We start from the raw sequence: 18,991 nt of genomic DNA, 5'->3' as shown, positions 1-18,991 counted from the left end.
AACCTCCAATATAAATTGCCTAGTGTGGACCTTTATTTCTTATATGTTCTGTTGTGTGCTGTTATGAAGTTCAGGGGTGTATGCATATTTTTTTTTAACAAATGATAAAAGAGTAAAAGTTTTGTATTTTTATTGCCCATTGCTTAGTTAATAGATCACAATACATACAGTGGGGGTTCACTTCTTTCAATTTTTAGTTACAGATTTGGAGTTGATTTAAAAGCATTTTAGTTTTCTTTAAAAGAAAACTATTGAGATGGCTATTTGCCTGGCCGTCCGCACTTTTTATGTCCGCCCTCAGATATTAAAAACTACTGAGGCTAGAGGGCTGCAAATTGGTATGTTGATCATCCACCCTCCAATCATCAAACATATTAAATTGCAGCCCTCTAGCCTCAGTAATTTTTATTTTATTTAAGGTTAAATTTAGCCATGATCGCACATCTGGCACTGCTATAGGTGAAAACAACACAGGCAACCATCAGGCTTTAGCTGAAAGTTTCGTGGGCAGTGGCTGAGAGTTTCATACAGCATTATATGCTGTACAGAAAACTCGACTGTACCGAAGAAACTTCGACGCATGTTTTACTTGTTTAATTATTGAATCAAATTTTGATCCATATATGTACTGTATTTGACTTACGTTGTCAAATACTGTAATACCATTCCCTATAGGGGGATAGCGTCTTCAGTGCACCTCAGGTGGTGCATTTTAGGCATTACTAAAGGGTGCTTGCTGCAGCTCTTTGGGTCCTAGCTGTACTCACATTTTAAGCCTTGTACTTTATCTCTATTTCCTCTTTCTTCAATCTTGCATTCCAGCCCCTCTAACTATTACTTCATAGTGCAACTGTGGGGTTTTCTCTTAGCTCCACCCTTAGATCCTTTATATTCTGGATCTCTTTATCTTGCTGTCCATCCATTCGAATTCCCTCTTTTCACTATTTTAAGCACTAAATGGCCAAAAGTCTTTCAGTCCTTGGATTGATAGCCTGAATTTCATCAAGTCAATCAAAACTATAATATGATTGCTTTATATAGCAACATTAATGTTGACTGTCTGCTCCCCAACATCAGCCTGGTTTCCCCAACCCCCACCACAGGTGCCACACTTCAATAGTAATCTTCCATAAAAGAGAGCCAGTGTGTCAAATGTTAAGACCTAAGGACTTGATTGTTTGACTGTTTGGTATTTATTTTTTTCTTTTGTTTACTTCAGTTTTGTTTTCATGTGAAATCTCCATTTTGAAGAGTTTTACTTTTATTTTCTTGTAATTTAATTTTGCTAAGGTTTCATTTATAATAGGTACATATGACTTGGTAATACTGTATGTCAAAAGGTTAATACATATAAAATGTAAGTTACTTTCAGTTTTGTATTTGCTTTTGATGAAATTTTGTATTATAATTAAATATTATTTTGCTAAATTTTTCATTTTGGTGTGTTTCCATGAAACACATTACAGCAACATTTTAGTTATACCTATTCATTTGTTCTATTCATTTTGGAGTTTTGCTACGACTCCTATAACTGGTGATATTAATTTCTTCCTTGTAATACATTTTTACAGTTAAGGTTTTGGTAGTGTTTTCTGTATTGGCATTCTTCCTTTCCAGCTGGAGGAAGTTGAATTTCATCAATGTGTTTTTTATTTTATGTTAGTATGAGGTTTAACATTGTTGTATTCTAGGCTTGACAGAATGATCTGTTATGTTCTTGTTAATATTTTTCTGATGTTTGAGCGGGAGTACAGTTGTCAATTACTATTATGGTTTATTTCAAGTTTGTCTATGTTATGGCTGACTTCCTTTTGTTCTTCCATATTTGATGGGGCATCATGCATTTGAGTCTGTTGTGCTATTGGTTTTTGCTGAATGTTTTTGTATTTTGTCTGTAATAGTGGAACTTAGGAAAACCTTGTTCTTAGCAGTTTTGTAAGACGGATTTTTCATTGGATCAAGTAGCCTTCATTCTTTAAACTCACAGTTTAGCTTCTTATGCTGCCTTGCCTGTACATACAATCATAAGCTTTAATTCTGCATTTTATGTAAGGGGAACATTCTTGGGACTTTTAATGATGTGAGAAATCCACAGATGCAATTGCTGTGGTGCAAGGTTAGTTTGTACAATCTTCTGCAAACTGAACATACCTCTTAATGTATAATACATTTCTTGAACATAGAACATATTTCCAGATTTTGAGCATGACTTGCACTGGTGTGGGTTAATTACAGATGGGCCTACTTTTCTATTTTGACCAAGGGATTTTCATTTGTTCTGGTAGATTTTGTGTGGTGAATTTGATTTTTGCATTTTTTATTGCTTTATTGTTTTTTCTGTGAATTTTATATAGTTTTAGATTATAAATGTTATATTTTAATTCTAATGATTCTAGAATTTTTTTTTTTTTGCGCCTGTGTCCTTCCTCTTCCGAGTGAGGCTAAATTGCCATCCCTTTGATGTCATTTGGCATACATTGGGTAGTGACCATTACTGTGGTTCTTTCTACAGTATTTTATTGATATTCTGGAAAATAGGTAACTGAACTTTATTTGTTGCCTCATCCAATGGTTTATTTCTTTTTTGCCCTTAGAAACCTATTGATCTAGTTAGTCTAGGTTAGTAAGTTGTTTAGAAGAAATGAAACTATATGGTCAAAATAAAAGGATTATTTGGATTAGCCTTCAAGTTTCTTGTCTTTGTTTTGTTCTTGTTATGGTGTTGGAGTACATATACTGGATGTTTCATTTTTTTTGTAGGGGAGGGGTATCAATATCTATATCCTTTGTCATTGTTTGTTGATTGCCTTTGGGTAGTTAGTTAGTTGTAAATGATTTGTTTAACCAGACCTCTGAACCCTTTTAGGGTTCTTCTCGGCCTTTGGGTAAAAAGTTATTTTGCATAGTATGCAGTATGACAGATTTTGTTAAGTATAGTCCTCCACCCACCAAAGGAACCATCAGGGAATGAACATGGTTCAGTCTTAGTTGGTGACCACCCAAGGAGAACTTTCTAGATGTACACCTTACCCTCAGTGCCTTCAGTGTTGCCAGTCCATCTGGCTTTACCATGTCAACTATTTACTGGAATTCTGTGGGTGAGGAGGAAAGTTATCCAACCTCATCTTTCCTTATATTGTTAGTGATCAGAAGTGTATTCAAGGCTGAGCTTGTGTTGTTTAGTAGTTGGTCCTGATAAAAAAAAAAATAAGAGGTAAAAATTTAGTTTAGCTAATGTAGCTAGAGCAATGACTCAAGAGCTACGCTAATGAGTGGGCTCTAAATAGCTGCTCTCTGAAGCCTCTCGCCCAGCACCAAGGTGCATGAAGTCTTGGGGAGAAAAACTACATCTTTTTTTATTTTATTTATTTCTATAGTCAACATTTAAAATAATTTCACAATAACACAAATACTAAAACAATGCTATCCCATGGTTATTTTGTTATTGCAATAACAGGTTTAAAGAAGACTGTCGCAAGAGATCTAGGAATTGGGACATGATCACAGACCTTGAATTCAGCCTTGTGTTGTAAATTCAACAAGGGTCATGCACTCTTATATAAATAATTGGATGAACTCGGTCCTCTTTAGCTGGTCTTTACTGTTTAAATCTTAGGTTCATCCACAGTTTCATTCATAAACAGATTTAGTTTCTGCCACATGCTTAATTAGAAAATGTTTTTCTTATGTTGAATGTTGAACATTATATCAAAACACATTTTCACTCGCATCACGTGGATATGAACAGCCTTGAATTATCACGTTGGATAACATGAAGGATTGAAACAGCAAATAATAAAGAACTTCACCAAGAGCTAGCCGGAAATTTCTGTTAAGGCATCATGTAAATCAGAGGAAGTAGAGTAATTAGTATTGTATTATTATTAATAGTAGTATTAGTATTATGCATTCTGAACCTATTATATAGCATGATCTACAGCAGTTACTAAAAAGAATTATGAGCAGTAACATGAAAAAAATCTCACTAAGTTACTTTCTGAATAAACTTTATATCTTGTTTTTCCCAATGATTTTTAAAGGTGCAAATTAATCCAAGAGGCATAAAAATAGTAGCTCATTACTGGAGTCTATTAAAGGCTTTGTTTCATATTGCATTTATCATATGAATAAATATGTACAGCGTATTACAGCATATTAACTGCTGAATATAAAGTATAAAAGAGAAATGTAGTTGGACACACATAGAGAAAATTGTAAGAAGTTATTTTGAGGAAGTTCACCAGTTTAAAACATTACAGCAATGCACAGTTCTTTTTTAAATAAGAAAAATATTATTCAAATATTTGATAAAAATAAAGTATGACTGCAGTTAACAGTTCGTTCCCACTGAACTGCAACACTTCAATTTTAATATCGGAACAATATTTTAATTTTATTTTCTTATTTTATAAAGTACATTCTTTTAAACTTGCTGATATATCGTGTCATACGTAAGTTCTAAACTGAATTGTTATAATAAAGCAGTACTATTTAAAACTGCTGCAATAAAATTTTATTTCCTGTTGTCATTTTCATACACTTCAGTCTGCATATGTGTCAGTTTAATATAATATAGTTTGTTCAGAGTATTAACCAGAACAACATTGCATAAGAGAATTTTTTTTTTTAAAACAAAGTTAGTGCTGTTCATTTTAAGTAAATGTAAATACTATTAGTACCACATAAGCAAACAACTTAGAGTAAGATTTTCAAAACTTATGGAAAATTCGTGGCAGTTAATAGAGTAAGATTTTCAAAACTTATCATGGCAGTACCCCATTCTTGTTACTTAGGTATAGTATGACAACAATTTTATAGTATCTTAGGTATAGTATGACAACAATCTTATAGCAATTATGTAGACATTTTCATTGATGAAAGTTGAACAAATTTGTCATGTATTCCTGCATTACTCAATTATTGTTTAGCAAATTATACTTACAGTGCTTATCAAAAAAAGCTTGAAATATTTAAGTATTTCAGCAAAAATTAACTACAGTTCATTGAAAAACTACTAGAAGGGACTTCTGAATTAAAATACCCTGATGTGCAGAGAAAATTTCATAGTACTTATCACAGTAATTGTGTTATTAATAAGAGAATAATGTCCACATGTTATACCATACTAAATATTTCTTGAAGTTCCATTGACCATAAAATCCTTTTTCCAAATGAAGAGGAGATGCAGCAAAATTTCTTAATGCATACCTTTATAAAGTAAGTCCACCACTGATATAAATAAATGCTGAAATACTATAGTTTTTAAACGTAAGTGAACGAAAGCTGAAACATAAGTCAATTAAATACTAATTATTATAGGTAATATAAACATACCATTTGTTATAATCCTCTTTTGGGCAAGAACTTTTCTGTATTAATTTCTTTACAAACTATGGTGCTTGTAAAGTGCAGTATCTGTAATGAAACTTCTGTAACAAAAATGGTTTTTAGGAGAAGGCTGATGAATGATAAACACACAAATTTAGATTAAACAGAACATTAGTCTAACTGGGAATTTTTGTTAATGCAAAAGAAGTTTCATTTACATTTACAGCATTCCATTTTCAAAATTACCTATAAACAGCTGTCCATTTTAGAAGGGTATAACCCATGGATTTTGTAACAAAACAAAAGGCCTCACTGACAGGCAGATCATTATTCAAGACTTAGTCTTTCCTCACAAGTACACTAGTACATCTCAGTTTTTGTCATGATCATGAAATGCCAGAACAAAAGATGACAGGCATGATTAACCATAACAAACGTGATGTGCAAACGATAATAATGGATCTGTATAACACTGTATTAACTGTCTTTTAGTGATATTGGTCATTAAAGTTCCATTATGAAGAATGCAAAAAACTAAGTTATTTACATCTGACATTTATGTTAATAACTGGAATTTTATCCAGCTCGTGTTGTAAATTGTTCTAAGTGTGTTCAGTTAGCACAATGCAGTACTAACCCTAATTAATTTCTCTTACCAGATTTTCACCAGTTTTCATCAGAAAGTTACATTTTGCTCAGAAAATTGCCATAGGTTAGTAGACCTTGGATAAAAATAAAACCTTTCAGCAGTTTACAAAATCAAATATCCAAGTGAAAAATACACATATATAAAAATGTATATACACACAATATATAAATATATACACATGTATATATAATTATATATACATATACATATGTATATACACACATACACGTGTATATATATATATAATGTATGTATATATATTTATAATGTGGTTAATAATATAAGTTACCAAGCTACCAGCATGAAATTGCTACCTCCAAACATGGTTACTTCTTTAGAAATGTCTTATTAATACATTAGTATAGGCTAGCTTATGACTTGTGTGTGCAAAAGCTTCAAGTACTGTGTTAATGTTCATTATATTTCTTTGTTATGCAGCACTTCTTCAATTTGGAAAACCTTAAAATTGTGTATCCTGTACTATATGTATAGTGTACTGTATATATATATATATATATATATATATATATATATATATATATATATATATATATATATATATATATATATATATATATATATATATATATATATATATATATATATATATATATATATATATATATATATATATATATATATATATATATATATATATATATATATATATATATATATATATATATATTGCATTGTATTGATATTGTACTTTTTATATATGCATATAAAGATATATGTATTAATCTTGTGTAAAAGTTAATATAATCCATAATCTTCAGAAAAAATGTGTATATACTACATGGGCAATCATGAGTTTTTAGCATAAAATTAGTAATGTAAGCTATAGTATTTCATGTGTACAGTATGTTTGTGTAGTTAAAGGATAGCTTATGCACACACAAATTCATTTACTTATTTTCCAGTTGATAGCTTGCTGAAGATCAAATAAGGGCACAAAACTTTAAGAATGCTGTTTGCTGACTTTATTTTATAACATGAACAAAATGGCATAAAAAAAACATTTCTTCATCTTCACACTGTAACTCAACATAGTGCATATTATATCTAAGTAAATTTCTCAAACTTATGGGAAACTGAGAAGATAAATATGCTACTTGAACCATAAACAAAATTGCAATCCACACGTTATTTGAGAAATGTTTTAACATGTATATATATCTTAATATAAAAAAGTAGATCCTATGCTACTTAGTAATTTTCTACCTCTTATTTCAATACCATGGCAACAAGAAATTGTATAATACACATTAAATGGTCAACAAGACAAGTGTTAGTCTGATTTAACACACATTTCAGTGATTTTATTAGCAAGTTTGTTATACAAGGCCTAAGAAATGTATGTGTAGTTTTCATGCTTGTATTATATTTTATGGCAAGCATTTCTTTATATGAGTATATTCAATATATCTACTGCAAGCAGTAAACATTGAAGTGTGTGTCACATTTCAGACTTACTGATGGCAGCATAGATGCCGTTGTTATGATTACTTAGTTGCAAGAGGAGTAAATATTTAGCTAAAAATATTAGCTCTGTCAATTTTGCAATGGGCATAAACCACTTTGGAGATGCAAAAATTATTTACAGTAAAACCTAGATATACACTGCAGGAAAAATGCTTTGGTAGTATTTCATAGTAAATCTACATAAATTTGTAATAGCTAAGGATTTTAGCCATTTGTTGAAGAAGATAACTCACCATAATGCAACTCAAATATTAAATTATACACTAAAGATTGTGACTACAATACTGTACTTATTTTTGTGTATGTAACTAAAGTTTACAATGATCAGCAGCCCATTTTTACTGGTATTATAAATAGATTTTCAAAATAATGACAGTTACCAATAACATGGAAACTGATTATTTAAAGAAAATATACATAGTATATCTTTAGTAGCTGAAATATTTTAATGAGAATTTGTACATTTTCATCTACAAGGAATAGGCCTCCTGCATCTATGACCAAGTACATTTTAAACTTCTATCGTATAAAACTTATTTAGCTCTTGTATTTTCCTTATGCTATGACCAATTACATTTACAATAAGGCAATACAATATTTATATAAATCAACAATATAACAATTTAAATGAAAGGCTTTATGATCTATTGTGAACACTACATTATTTTGCTATATAGTTGCTCAAAAGGCAGTTACTTCTCTTCCCGTTTCACAAAACATTTCTTGTAAATATTCCACTGCTTTCATTCTTACTGCCTTTAAATATTTCCTTTCATAAGAATTATTCAGAATTTTAAATACTGCAATAAAATTAATATTTAGTCTAACAGATTAGTTATTCCTAGAACAGTTTCAGATAAACTTATTGTGTAAAATTAAGATACTCTCTGGCACTATATTTTATATGCCAAAACCTTTTAGGATTTCATTCGCTATATTTGTGTTTTTCTGTTACACAATTATGATAGGATGGATTCCATGCAAATTCTAGAAATAAAATGTATTATGTCTTGACTTCATTCATGTGGGAAATAAAAATGACATACTGTATTGTTCATGCTTAAAAAGCACCCTTCATTCACATATTCACTATGTATTTTGTCACTTTTTTCCTGTAAACCTTGTGAATTACACTGAATAAATTCTGACAGCATCCTGAGAATAATATATGTAAAATCAGTTGATTTCAAAGATAAAAGGCATTTACAAAAATTGAAATGGCACAGTTACGAGAAATACAGAATCATTGTCGTCTAGGGAAAGCATTGCAGAAGAGTCAAGTTCAAGAAATCTTCAAGGTAGCATAGTTTCTGGTGAATCTTCTTGAATTATTCAGTTTTCGAATAAGCACATGTATCCATGTAAGGAGCAGAAGTTGCTTAGAATCTAGAAGAAGCCACCGCCTCCAAATTTACCCGTTATTCCTCCAATTCCTTTGCTCAAGCCACCAAATACATTTCCAACTTTACCCGCAACATTCCCTGCTACATTTGATACCTGTTGGAGAAAAATTTCAAGGGAATATTATACAGATGTATCCAAGAAGTATTGAAAAAAGGGAAAAAAAACTCTTCTCAAACTAAATGGTAGAGAGGATAGCTGGGAGTGCTTAAGACTTACAGTACAGGAGATGGATGAAATGTACCTGGCTGTATTTTCATTAAGAAAATTTATCAAAATGGCCAATATATTTCCAAATTTAAAGTAATATTTCTGTCCAATATGTGGAACTGATCAATACTTTTCTTAACTGGGAAGGTTTGTGAAACTGAAAGACTGGTTGTTATGCTCCAACATTTTGTACACAAGTAAGCTATGATTATGCTGGGTCCAGCACACATGCTGAATTAGCCTCAGTCTTGCATTAGTGATTTCTTAGCCTGCTTACATCCTTAACTTTTCCTGTACAGTGATGAAGGAAATAATAATTTGGAAACCATTCAAATTGTTTTGTTATGCAAAGGCTGTGGCTTCAAAAGCATTGGCTTTTGTGGTCATGCTTTATCATTTGCAGTCATTTTTTTAATAATTTGGTAACCATTCACATTGTTTTTCTAGGCATAGGCTACTGCTTAAAGAGCATTAGGTTTTGTGGCCATGCATTATGATTTGCTGCTTCTTTTGTTCCTATGAAGCAGTTGTTGAGCTTGGTAACAAGACTGTTAGTTATAGGTTAATTACAGGTGTTCACGTTGGTTTGGGCTTGGGCCCATTTAAGGGGTATATGCTTGCTACTTGTCTGGGTGATTGGATAGTCCTAGAGTATTCTGAGATACAGTTGCTCCAGGACAGAGGCTGCCTCCTCTCCTTTTGCCACAAGTTGGGGATCATAGTAAATTGGTGCTTATAGATTTCACAGCAGTGAAAGCCTTCCAATCAAACTCTCAAGTAAGTTCAGAGAGGTTGGACCACAGTCTCTAGCCTAGCAGGAACAATCAGCTTTGACAGGTGGTCCTTGGTTATCTGTTGTCCTTGGAGAAGTTCATAACCTTATGGGCAGAGCCACTTACATTCTCTTCAGTGGCAGCTGAAATGCCACTTGCCAGTTTGTCGTGCCTCAAGTCGAGACGACAGGGAAGGTTCTAGTGTGGTGGACAGATGACAAGAACCTTTTGTCAGTTCCTCCTTTGAACTCTCATCCAGAAATGCCTCTGTTTTTAGACATACCAAAGAAGGGATGGGGCACACATCTGAAAGGTAACTACATTCTCTTCACTCTCCCAGTGTTGCCACTTCACATATTGATGTACTTCATCCAACTTGTTAGTTCTGTGGTGGAAGCATGGAACCAAACCAGATCTGATGGCAGTGTGTTCCTTTCAGAGGCTGGGAGCCCTGTCTATGTGGTGACTTCTAGGGGTTGTTCCGCTCCTGGGACAGTGTCGGCAACACCATTTTGTTCTTCTTTTCCAGATGTGCAGTTTACATTGTCATTCATGGTACTAATCTTAGATGGACTGCTTCTCTGATGTAGCTTCATCTGCTGCTGTGGCTTCTCGTCTCCCTTCCGATGTTTCGTCATCTGATGCCCTTCACTTTGGTTGCCCTTGTGTCATATATATGAAATAAACTTATATTATCACACAATTTTATTAGAATACATGGTTATACCCACTCTTACACAAAGCAATTTCTGCTTTGGTAAGAGTCATATGCTCCTGTGACATCACTGACGGGATTGTGACGTCATGACTAGTTCTTATGACGTCATCAATCGATTCCTCCAACAGTTTCGACCAATCGAATTGGCCTTTCAAGAGAAGTACAACCTGTCTTCTGCTATCTCAGATGTTTGGGGTTTTTAGCAATTCTTTGCTGTTTCTTCACATGTACGTGTATTGTGGTGAGGCCCTTCGGTTACAGTAGAATTTGAAGAAGAGAATCCTTTCACCATCGTCACCTTCGCCTTCTTCTATCGGCGCTCTCCCTCGTCTATGGACTGGGGCTTCTTCATGTTGTGGGTCTCTCTCAGAGACCCTGCTACTCGAAGCACCAGATGCACGGTTTCCTCATATATGGCAAGTTAAAGAGGTAAGCTGTGTCACCTATACTAGTTCAGGGATGTTCACTGAACTAGTATCTCCCCTGCCCATGTTTCTAAGGATATCGAGTAGAGGGAGCAATTGACATTTGTCCTGTACGTGATTCAGTAGCGCCTTCCGAGTTCTTTGGTTTCTTCGGAAATCTGAGACTCGGAAGATGCTTGTCTCAAGTGTTCAGCTTTGGCCAGGGGTTCGGCTTGAGCAGGACACTCAGTTTACTTCAGAACTCCGAGCCGACGATTCTCACCAGATGGCTCAAGATAGAGGCAGCCGTGGAGATTCTAGCATACATTCCAGCCAGAGAGTTGATGTACTTTCTTCGCTGGACGTAAGAGATTCTGGACGTTTGGGGACGTTTCTAGCGCAGGCTTTATCGCCTTGATGCTTGCACGTCCGTGATTTAGTCACCATAGTTTCAGATACAGGCAGTCCTCGGTTATCGGCGGGGGTTCCATTCTGATGGCATGACAATAAGTGAAAATTGCTGATAACCAAAAATCTGCAATTTTCAGGGCTTTTTCGCACCTGTCGGCGCCAAAAATTGCTGATTTTCGTCACTAGACAAGCCCCAAAAAACTGGATTGCCAATAACCTGGGACTGCCTGTATCCACAGACATGACCGGGTTTGACGTTCTTCTTCCGTCAAGGACGTCCAGCCAAAGAAATGATGCACTTTCCTTTGATGTAAGTGAGGGATTCTGCATGACCATGGACATATTTCCACCCTAGTACTGTTGTCAACTCAATGTTCGAACATCCATGACATTAGTCACCGTCTTTCCACGCTCTTCCAGAAGGCCCTCTGATTTTCATTCAAGCCTTCACAACTGTGTCTTGTTGCACGTACATGCAGTTGGTTCATTCCAGTCGGTCATCTCATAAGTTCGGACGTGACAGCATGGACGTACTATACAGCTGTGTATTGGCACATGGCTGTCGCACTGGGGTTGTGGAAGTTGTTTCAAGATGGTGTGTCCAGGAACGGACCATCGACCTCACTCGAGTGAAAGGTTGAGAAGAAAATGGAATGCCCTATGGCCATGCCACATTGAAGCACTGTTTCCCGTCCATTCACCGCCTCGTTCATTCTGTTGAGCGAAGAGCACTGATATAACTTCAGTGGACACCTGGAATGGAGCCGAATCACGTCCACAACCATCCAAATCATGTCCACAGTCTTCCAATTCATGGCCATGGCTGTGCACATTCTGTCCACAGCCATGCAAGTCATGACCACGTCCGTCGGTGACAACCAGTCATCAGCATGTCTGTGCAGTGCCATTCAAGCATGTAGGCAACAGCCAATGTTTGAGGGCTGATGCACGTCCATTTGCCCTCTTCAATGGTCGTGACTTTTCAAGTCCATTCAAGAATGTGACTCTTAATATGCCCACAAACATAACTTCACAGTTCCGAGGACGTGACTCATCAAGAGCAGGGAATGATGGGAGCCCTTCATGTGAGAAGAGGTACTTCATGTGAGAAGACCTCTTCTCACATGATGTTCAAACGTCCGTGACATTAGTCACCATCTCTCCATGCTCTTCCAGAAGGCCCTCTGATCTTCATTCAAGCTTTCAAGACCGTGTCCTGTTGCACGTCCGAGTCTGTGAAGACATGCACGTATGTGCAGTCGATTCATCCCAGTCGTTAGTCTCATATGTTCGGACGTGACAGCATAGACGTATAGGCTAAACAGAAAATGCCCTGTTTTCTATTCTCCAGTTTCAGATCCTTAGGTGGTGTTGGAGGATGTCTTCCAATACTCTTGGGACAATCTGGACTTTTAAGCCTTTCCACCTTCTTTGCAAGGTGATCATTAATGTCCATCAACATCTAGGGATGACCACGGAGGCTCCTCGTTGGCTGCAAGCTGAGAGGTGATATTCCAATCTGCTGACTTCTGGTTAAGGTGCAACATTTTCTGCATGGCCCACTTTCCTATGTCAATCACAAGTCGAGGTTATCCAGTATATCCTGCGACAGAAAAGCTTTTCTTGCAGAACTGCAAGAGATGTCTGGGTACCTTTATTGTCCTCCCTGAACATGTATCAAAGAAAGTGGGCCATCTTCTGTGACTGGTATTGTAGAAGGGGTATCTTTCCCAGACACCTCTGTTCAGCAGATTGCAGACTAACTTGTCCATCTTCATAGAGACAAGCTTTTCTAGTCTCCAAAGTAAAAGGCTTTTGCTCAGCCTTGTCCTAGGTCTTCAAGCTAAAGGGGCTGGATCTCTAACAAAAAGCTTTGAGCAGTCTTGTCCACCTTGGGAGTTATGGCCTTTAGAGCTGAATATGTCTCTTGTCCTCCATAGTGTTATCAGGGCTCCTTTTGCGCCTCTGTCACAGGCCTCAGTTACCTCATTTTCAAGACTTTTTGACTTTGCATTTGCCTCTGTAAAAAGGGTGGGGGAGTTAAAGGACCTGACTTAGCTTATTTAGCACTCAGAGAGATGGGAATCTCTCTCATGTCCTTCTGTGCCTGTTTGTGGCATTAGCAGAGTGACTTAAACTTGTGAGGACATCTGATGATTTATCTGTTTGTCACCAGACTGAACCAATAGCTTCCCATCTGCTTCCTAGTCCCAGACCCATGGCCAGTGATGCTAGATGCATTTCAACACCCATGGTACAACATGGACATCTACGTCTTTCCCCTGTTCAGTTTCTTCTACCAGGTACTCAACATAGTGTTCATGACACCAGTCTTTCCCATGACACTGGTTGCATCTAAGTGGAACGCAGACCTCCTTTTGCTCCTGACAGACATACCAACAACCCTGCCCACATGGCCCACTCTTCTGTTGCAACCACATACCAGGTATCATCAAACATTGCAGTTACTGAATCTTCATGTGTGGAGGTTATCCAGCAACTCTTGCAAGAGAGAGCTTTTCTTGCAGAACTGTCAGTTATCTTCTGCATTTGGCATCACAGAAGGGGTTATTCTATATTCAGTACCATTTTTCAGCATGTAATGGACTTCTTGGTCTTCCTGCATCAAGACAAGGGCCTGTCTGTCTCGACTGTTAAGAGAGTTACCAGGCAATTCTTGCTCAATTGCTCTGCTTTCTCAGAAATCACAAATCTCATGAGGCATTCAAATAGTTGTGTCCTCCTTGAGAGGTAAGGCCCCTAAGTAGGATCTGATGTTAGTACTGTGATGCCTCAGGACAGCCCTACACAGACCCTTGTCCCAGTTATCAAACAGGGATCTTAACCCTCAACATGGTCTTTCTTCTTATCCTTCCTTCAGCCAAGAGAGGTGGAGAGTTACATGGATTATCATTCCCTGTCAGGCTCTCAGAAGGATGATCTCACTCATTCTCCTTTGTCCCCAGATTTGTGACAAAGACACAAAATCCCTCGGTTCTGGACTCAAGGTTTGAGAGTTTCTAGACTCCCTCCCTTAAAGAGTTTATTGGTGGAGAGCCAGACAAGATGTAGCTGTGCCAAGTTTTTTCCCTACAATCTTACTTGAAAAGGACAAAGAAACTCAGACCAGAGTGTAATTGCCTTTTTGTGAGTATTGGATGTCACAAGGAGGGGGTATCCAAAAACACTTGAAAATGGTGAAGCAGCTCCGACCAGAGTGTAAGCACCTTTTTGTATGGGATGTCACGAGGAATAGGTATCCAAAAACACCATCTTCTTCTGGCTACGGGAGGTATTCTTCAAGGCCTTCATGTCTCCTGATAGAGTGGAGGCCCTCGACTTGCTCACAAGCCAACGGAATTAAGGGTGTTGGACCCTCTCACCTTCCTAAAGAACTTTATGGCCCAACAGGTAATGAGGGTGGCGGGAAAGAGTGTACCAGTGGAAAAGAAATCTTTGGATAAAACAGAAAAATACAAATGTTAAAATCCCTGCAAAAAAGGCTCAAAATGTTAAAACTGTAGTCATGCAGGATCTAAGGTACGTATTTTGTATATGTATGATACAAAATTAAAATTGCTACTAAAGAGAACAACCATAAAAGAAACTAAACCAGAGCTAAAAGAAAAGTTTGCAGATGTAAATGACAACTAGGCAAAACCTTGAAAACTATAACAAATTAAAATAAAATTAAAATTTTCATTAAAATCTAATAAAACCAAAGAAAATAATACAAAAACTGAGTCTAAAAAAATAGTCTTGTAATGTATACGAAGTTCCCTTACTTTGCAATATGAAGATAATACTGATTATGAAAATACCGAAGAGAGAATAAATGAAATAACAATAAAACATTAAATAAATGGCCACCTGATAATGCTCCATCACTAAAAACAATCACTTCAGTAAGCCAAATCTGGAAGTAAGGCCTAAAATGTATAACAAGAGCCAAAACCTTTCCCAAAACATACAGGGAAAGAGAACTCAACACAACACCAAGAAATACTGAGAAGAAAACATCATTCCCATCTTTGATGAACAGAGAGGATGAATTAAATCCAAGACTAAGCAACAAAGTCTCTCAAGCTTAACAACATGACACAGAAAGACTAGTTAAAATATAACTGTTCCTGATGGTGATTTGGTATTACAGTATATGTAAAACCCACTGTCATCAGTAAATGGCAGGCATTGTAGAATACAAATCAAGAAAACACAACAGTAAAACAACAGTTGGATTATGGTGTTCTTCATACAAAAAAGAACTCCACGTTGAAAGTACTGTATTACCATCTTATCTTCAAATTGGCCACAGCAAGCAATGCATTGGAAACAAATCTTGCAAAGAAATTTTGTCAAAATTCTCATAATTTTTTGTTTATTTTATTAAATTTGTATATAATAATTAAGAACAAACCTTTCAAACCAGCTCTCTGAAAGTTAAAGTTAACTCAAGGGTCTGGTATGATAATAATTTGAGGTACTGGGTAAGAATGCTCCTAAGTACCAAGTAAATGATCAATCACTGGATGTTACTGGCATCCGAAACTACCTTTCAAGTCTTATAACTGGGAACTTTTAAAATCAACTGTCTTTCTCTAATACAGTACAGTATTTATAGTTTTTACCACAGGACATTATTTTAGCCTTAGGTTTCTGGCTGAAGGCAACCAAAACGTGATGAGAAAAAGAATAAATGCTTCTTAATTTGTAGGTCTCATAAATACTTAATAGGTTTTCAGAAAATATACTGTATCTGGATCCAGATGCTTCCTCTAAGATGTCTGCCTAGCTTTGTGCCAAAAGTACATCACAAATTTGCTTCACTTCATTATACATTATTTTCTTCAAAGCAGATCTTGAAATTAGTGACAATTTATTGTCACTGCTATTTGGGAAGGAAAGTGGATTATGTTAATGATTTGGGCAAGCTTCCCAATCCCCATGAAGACTGAATAAAAATGCTGCTGTGGATCTGACCAGCAAAAACCGAGACATTATTTCATCTTATAGCAGACTGCGCAAACAACAAATTTAGTGATACTGTATTTGAATTGTGGAAAAATTAAATGCAAATTTGAAAAATAAAATAGTTCATTAATTCACATACCATTAGCAGTTCTTCATTTTTCATAGAGAGTGGGATTTGTACAACAATGAAGATAATATTGGTGACATTGCGGTGATATCAAATTTTAAAAGCTAATTCACTACCAGGTGACAAGTTTTTCAGCTATCAGTTGTAAAATTCATAAACCATAAGTAGAATGTACTGTATTCTTCAAGGACAGCCATAGCAAGTCTGCTGCTAACAAAATCCAATTTAATTTTTTCTAAATCCTTTCACTGTTTCTTTTAACATGAACAACTAATTCTTTGTCTTTCAAAATTTTACCAACACATGCAGTGTTCCCTGCCTACTATATGGTTATGTCATTAGTTACGAACAGTCATGTTCTTTGTTCAGTATGTAAATATTTGACATTTGATGTTAACACTAGCAGAACAAACATTTTATACAAATCACTCAAATGACGAGATTCATATCTAATCTGAGAATAATTGTGTTTCTAGCATTGATGTAAACTATTCTGTAACATTTCTAAAACACAACTGTGTAACATTTGATGTTAACACTAGCAGAACAAACATTTTATACAAATCACTCAAATGACGAGATTAATATCTAATGTGAGAATAATTGTGTTTCTAGCGTTGATGTAAACTATACTGTAACATTTCTAAAACACAACTGTGTAACAATTTCAGTGAAGATATCTATAGTTGAAGGATCAACTCACCTTAGCAACATAATTTGCAGGATCTTCACCCAGAGTCTGGCTGAGCTGAGCAGTTACTTTAGGCTTCTTTTCAACCATGTCATCTTCAATCCCTGTCTCAGGATAGTCCCTAATAAAGCACACAAAAAACAATTATTGTAAGGGAAATTTATGGGATGCCAGTGAGTCAGTAGTTCTAAACATCAAACGTATTTATTAGCCATGTAGAAACAGAAAATCCATGAAGATCTAAAAACCTAATCTATCAAAATGTTCATTCCTTCAAAACCCTGAAAATATAATGCCAAAAGAACACACAATTTCTTAAGATGCTATCTACTGTTCTACAAGAAATATATTTTTGGCAACACAGTCACACTATCATGCTAGCATATTCTGCACGGCTATCACATACAATATTGCACTAGAAAAAATGTCTTTATCTTTACTATCCAGTTATTCATTCCTTAAAATTAAAGCTAAATCATACACTCACTCTAAGATTGTTAGCAATAAAGTAAAAGTTAAATATGTGGGTTCTGTCCTTTATTAACCCTTTGTGTTGCTTATATTTAATAGACATGATATATATTAATCATACCACTTCTTCCTATAGTAATAACTCTTGTCAATATGCACAATTTCAAGCCTAGAAATTTTTCTAGTGTTCAAACTATTTTATCATAAAGAAGAAAACTACTCTAGCAAGTTTACTAACTTTAAATCCGTTAATTTTTCTCTTTTTCATTGTAAAACAGAAAAATTAACTCCGTAATTTCTACAAATGCACTAAAAAGCTTATAAATGAACTATAATTTTAAAGCTCTCTTTGTACCATTATTACATTCCTGGCTTTCCCACTGCTGCTCCTGAATTATCACAAAGATTCTCGCCTACAAGCTCAAAATAATAATACTTATTGCTGAGAAAATGTTAGAGGCATGTTACATTTAAATGTTTTATATTTTCTGAATACGTTACAAATAATGTAAACTGGTGTACTACATTGTGCAGTATACTGTACTGCTAGATTACAGTATATAGACATATGCAATATTTATGTTTACATCAACAGAATGGTAAGACAGGTCATCTATGCAGGTAAAACGATCTCACACCTCACATAGTGAATACCGCATTATTATTTTTAAAAATTTCCACACACTTATAAGAGACAAGCCTAAAAGGACATGAACTTGCAAAACAGCTTCCACAGAATGGAATACAGTACCAAAATGTGAAAAAGAGGAAAACAGTGAATAGAACTGAAGAACAATACAGAAAAATATCTGAACATGGAAATTTAACAAACGGGAAATACTGTTAATCAGTACACTAGAACCATATTACATCATACATCTAGTATTCAATATATAGTGATATCTGGAAAATTTTGAAAGGTCATGCTTGAAACAGTCTGTCATGACTATTTTTTACTTCTCTCTAGCCTTTATAACAACTCTTACTGATGCCAGTAATATGGTACATGAACAAATTATGTTTACACACCTACATTATTCACTTGGGTTTTACGAAAACTTGGTTGACCCAATAAAAACTAAGTGTCTTGAAGTGACACCCAAGTTAAACTAGGTAATGAAAGGTCATTGCAAATAGCAATGCTGGTGGGGAAATGAGGTAAACCATAAAGGAATGAAGGACAAGGAGAGAGAGAGAACAAATCCTCCCTTGAATCTAAATATGGGACAAAATATAAAATTACCCCTTTGCCATCATCATCAGAATCAATTTGAGTACAGTATAACAAGATACACAAAATTCTATGTAAATGTTACAAGATATGCACAGTATTGGAGAGCAACTATATCTCT

The 18,991-nt window shown here is 35.3% G+C and overlaps 1 protein-coding gene across 34 annotated transcripts in view; it reads right to left on the bottom strand.

Annotated features, from left to right (window-relative positions):
• Positions 1-6,945: 6,945 nt before the first annotated feature.
• Positions 6,946-18,991, bottom strand: part of Cadps (calcium-dependent secretion activator 1) — a 760,773-nt gene continuing 748,727 nt past the window's right edge. For all 34 annotated transcript variants that reach the window (XM_067093725.1, XM_067093726.1, XM_067093724.1 and 31 more), the window contains 2 exons: positions 17,181-17,289; positions 6,946-8,959 (listed from right to left, as the gene is read on the bottom strand). In XM_067093725.1, the coding sequence (XP_066949826.1) occupies positions 8,849-8,959; positions 17,181-17,289 (220 nt within the window). In that variant the 3' untranslated portion in view covers positions 6,946-8,848. The remainder of the gene's footprint in view (positions 8,960-17,180; positions 17,290-18,991) is intronic.

This window comes from Macrobrachium rosenbergii, chromosome 50 (genome assembly GCF_040412425.1).
Source record: "Macrobrachium rosenbergii isolate ZJJX-2024 chromosome 50, ASM4041242v1, whole genome shotgun sequence".
Taxonomy (NCBI): domain Eukaryota; kingdom Metazoa; phylum Arthropoda; class Malacostraca; order Decapoda; family Palaemonidae; genus Macrobrachium; species Macrobrachium rosenbergii.
The sequence above is the reverse complement of the archived record's forward strand: the minus strand, read 5'-3'. Positions and strand labels throughout refer to the sequence as shown.